This window comes from Scleropages formosus, chromosome 5, assembly GCF_900964775.1.
Source record: "Scleropages formosus chromosome 5, fSclFor1.1, whole genome shotgun sequence".
NCBI lineage: Eukaryota > Metazoa > Chordata > Actinopteri > Osteoglossiformes > Osteoglossidae > Scleropages > Scleropages formosus.
The window spans coordinates 5,389,475-5,393,205 of NC_041810.1; the positions used below are offsets into that span (position 1 = coordinate 5,389,475).

General features: G+C 48.9%; 1 protein-coding gene across 1 annotated transcript; it reads right to left on the minus strand.

The window, feature by feature from the left end:
- Positions 1 to 408: 408 nt before the first annotated feature.
- Positions 409 to 3,454, minus strand: LOC108930774 (paired mesoderm homeobox protein 2B-like). The gene is made up of 3 exons (XM_029252470.1): positions 3,214 to 3,454; positions 1,537 to 1,724; positions 409 to 849 (listed from the first exon to the last, which is right to left on the minus strand). The coding sequence occupies exons 1-3, from the start codon at positions 3,452 to 3,454 to the stop codon at positions 409 to 411; spliced, it is 870 nt and encodes a 289-aa protein (XP_029108303.1).
- Between the last annotated feature and the right edge of the window lie 277 nt (positions 3,455 to 3,731).

Sequence of the window (3,731 nt, forward strand, 5' to 3'; positions counted from 1 at the left end):
GCTCTTGTAACATTGGGGAAGGGGGATTCCTCGTGCCCGCAATGTTCTCCTTACACCATAAAAATTGACTTTATAATCCCTCACTGATGTTTCCAAGAGCAATGATGTGAAAATTGGGTACATGTGCGGGAATGAATGTCAGATGAAACTGAACGTAACATAAGTGCTGAGTCCAAATCAAGAGGTTGGAGTAAAACAAACACACACACACACACACAGTGTCTCCGGATCCACAGCGTCCGGTGATGTTATTCTCAGTAGTCCCACGTGACAAATGTCTCGGGAGGTCCCTATTCTTGCATGGTTGGGGACAGTCTTGACAGTGGAATGGATGCGTTCTCACAGCCCCCCCCACTCCACCCCTTTGCGTATTGTTGCTACCGCGTCCTGCCTCCTCGGTGCCCCTCACTAGAACATGCTGCTCTTCACCAGAGCGCCTTTGGTGCCGTTCTGTCTCTGCAAGGAGGAGAGCACGCTGGCGAAGGGCCCCCCCAAGGAGTCTGGAATGGAGGCGATGGTGCCGGGTCCGGACCCCCAGCACTGACTCGCCGGGCTCCCCCCGAGGACTCCCGCGGCCGCAGACGCCGGTGACTTCACCTGGTCCGCAGGCGCGCTCCCGCCGCCGTTCACCTGCCCTCCCGTGGGACTCGGCCCCCCGCAGCTCGAGGTGGGGTTCTGGTTGGGCACCGGACCCCCCGTGCTGTCGGGGTCGGCGGCCTTGGACTCCTTGCCCTCCTCGTCCCTGGAGTCCGACTTCTTGCCCGAGGAGCCGCTCTTCGCGGCCGCGGCCGCCGCAGCCGCCGCGCGCTCCTGCTTGCGGAACTTGGCGCGTCTGTTCTGGAACCAAACCTGGCAAAGGGGGCGCGAGGCGGCGCGCGGAGAGTGAGACGCGCTCAGAACTTGTGCAAGCAAGGAACTGCCCTACATTATTGCACGCTGAACCTGGTCATACACTCTTAAATTGGCTGTGGTCTTGCCACCTCACTGTCTTACTATTCATACTATATATAATATACACTATATAATACAGTAGAAAATAATATTTAAAGTCTATACAGTCTATATGAGATGTACGTCGATTTGGAGAAAAGCGTCTGCTAAATGAATAAATGTACATGTACTGTATTATTATTATTATTATTATTGATAACGTTCATTCAAGATACGTAGGACAAGATATTACACCCCATGTGTATATTACAACGTAAGCTATTTAATAATAAAAATAATAATAATAATACTAATAATGGCGTAACAAAGAGGGGGCGGAAGAGAAATACTCTATTGAAAACAATTGCTACTATTTACGTTTCACTTTAGAATAAGCTATTCGTTCCTCGATGCCCGAAACTTTTATTATTATTATTATTATTATTATTATTATTATTATCAGCTAATTCATTAAAATACCCCGTACAACTATCATTTGCGGTATATTTCTGTAAATTTCTGCCAATCAAAATATTGCTTTCGCCGCGTGTGCTGCGCCGCTCGGACTGTGCAGTGTGTGTGTGTGTGTGTGTGTCGCTACTGTACCTGAACTCTGGCCTCGGTGAGGTCGATCTTGAGCGCGAGCTCCTCCCGGGTGTAGATGTCCGGGTAGTGGGTCTCGGCGAACACGCGCTCGAGCTCCTTGAGCTGCGCGCTCGTGAACGTGGTGCGGATGCGCCGCTGCTTGCGCTTCTCGTTCAGACCCCCGTGGTCCGTGAACAGCTTGTAGGGGACTGCAGGTGGAATAATTAGCAATAATTCACACATATCATATTCAGAGAGATTTCTGGTGGCGTTCGAAGAGGGACCAGCGCGTAGCGGAGGCATTATAGTCATCTCTATGTACACTGACGGTTGTTTGTTCACATCCCACTCGCGGTGTAGCGGCGCCAATGAAGCATTGAAAGTACTTACCCCGAATTACTTCGGTAAGACTACCTTGCTGAATAAATGGGCAAACGACAGTTCATTATTAACATCAGTGTAAGTGGTACTGCAAAAAGCCGTCTGATAAATAAAGATAATTTAAAAATGCATTAGAAGTTTTTTTTTTTTGAGCAGCAACGAAGATTTCATTTACTTATTGAATTTATCTACGTATCTGTTGTCTCACGTTACCAGCCTACCTATGTATGTATTTATGTATGTGTATGTATGTTGTACATTGTATGCTACTGCAGCCGAAGTGAATTTCCCTCTGGAATTAATAAAGTTTCATTCATTCATTCGTTCGTTCGTTCTCGTTTCAGTTTTATTTCTAGTTGGTATGATATGTAAATGTAGAGCTTGCATGTTCTCCCCGTGTCTGCGTGGGTTTCCTCCCACAGTCCAAAGACATGCTGTTCAGGTTCCCCATAGTATGTGAGTGACAGAGAGAGAGAGTGTGTGTGTTCCACTGATGTATGGATGAGTGACCCAGTGTAAGCAGTGTATCTAGCAGTGTAAGTCACCACGGTGAATAAGGTCTGTGGGCTGATAACACTACAGTGTTCATTGGAAGTCGCTTTGAAGAAAAAGCGTCTGAAAATAAATAAATGTAAATTTATGTCGACTATTAATTATGTATAAATATGTATAGTTTTACATATAGAATACATTCTAAGTTTACTTTCCCCATTTTTGTTAGATTCCTCAGTAATACAACGGGCTGCGATCTTCATGAGGTTAAAAGGAATATCACGTAGTCACGCAGAAGTATCTCAGACCATCTGCGCTGCAATGCAAACGAAACCCAGCGGGTCACTTTTAGGGAAAGAGGCTGTTGGTTCTGAGCCGCGAGTCACTCCGCCGCCGCAGTCGAGTGTGTGAGACGAGTGCGTGGGATCCGGAGACGCGTCCGCCGCGCTCTCGTCCTCATCATGTTACTGTAACTTTAACACTCGGCCAGTAATGAGTTTTAGTCTTTGCTCATTCGATTATTTTTTCCAAATCTTTATGTCTCTTCCCCACGTAAATAAATTATGCCCATCATTTTGGCAGCTTAAGATAATTTCGCCGGCGGTGCGGGTGTGACTCTGGGATAGTGTAACCCCCCCCCCCCTCCCCCCAACCCCCCGTAAGTGAATTACCTCCCGCCTGCAATCGCTCCTAACGTGATAAATCCTTTCATTTGTGTAAGCAAATTTCCTTCGGTAAATACTAAACACGCTCCCGTGTTCGCGTGTATAAAAGAGCGCCGGCGGCGCGCGCGCGTCCCGGCCGAGCGAAGCGAAGACGCCTTACCTGCGGTGTACGCGCTGCTCTGGTGGTCCCTGAGGGAGCCCAGGGTGCAGGAGCCCGGCGCGAGGGACGGGCACGCGGAGGTGGCCGCGAACGTGCTCCTGATCGGGTTGTACTGGAACCCCCCGGCCTGGCTGCACGAGCTGAAGTCCGCATAGGCTGAGGCCAGGCTGGAGGTGTCCATCCCGGCCATGCACGACTCGTAGGCGGAGGAATTGAGGTAAGAATACTCCATCTTATACATTGAAAAATAATTTAAAAAAAACAACGACAGTAACAACAACTACAAAAAAAGGCGAGATCAAAAGCGGGTTAAAAAAAAATATGAGGGCTGAATATGATGAGCACAGCTGCTGGGCTGGGTGAGCTGCTTCTGAAGGGTATTTTGTGGTGATGGAGGGTAGATGGGTGGGGAGATGTGCACTGATCGGCTCCTGCCTCCAAACTGGCCCCCTTCGCAGGAGCTCGCGCGTGTTTTATGAAAAGCCCCCCACGAGCCAGCCGGTCTCCAGAGCATATAG

Excerpts from the sequence above, each read along its gene's own strand:
- LOC108930774 (XM_029252470.1), bottom strand. The coding sequence starts at position 3,454 with ATGTATAAGATGGAGTATTCTTACCTCAATTCCTCCGCCTACGAGTCG. Across the intron at positions 1,725-3,213 it reads GAGCAGCGCGTACACCGCAG|TCCCCTACAAGCTGTTCACG; the intron begins GTAAGGCGTCTT and ends TTCCACCTGCAG. Across the intron at positions 850-1,536 it reads TCACCGAGGCCAGAGTTCAG|GTTTGGTTCCAGAACAGACG; the intron begins GTACAGTAGCGA and ends CCCCTTTGCCAG.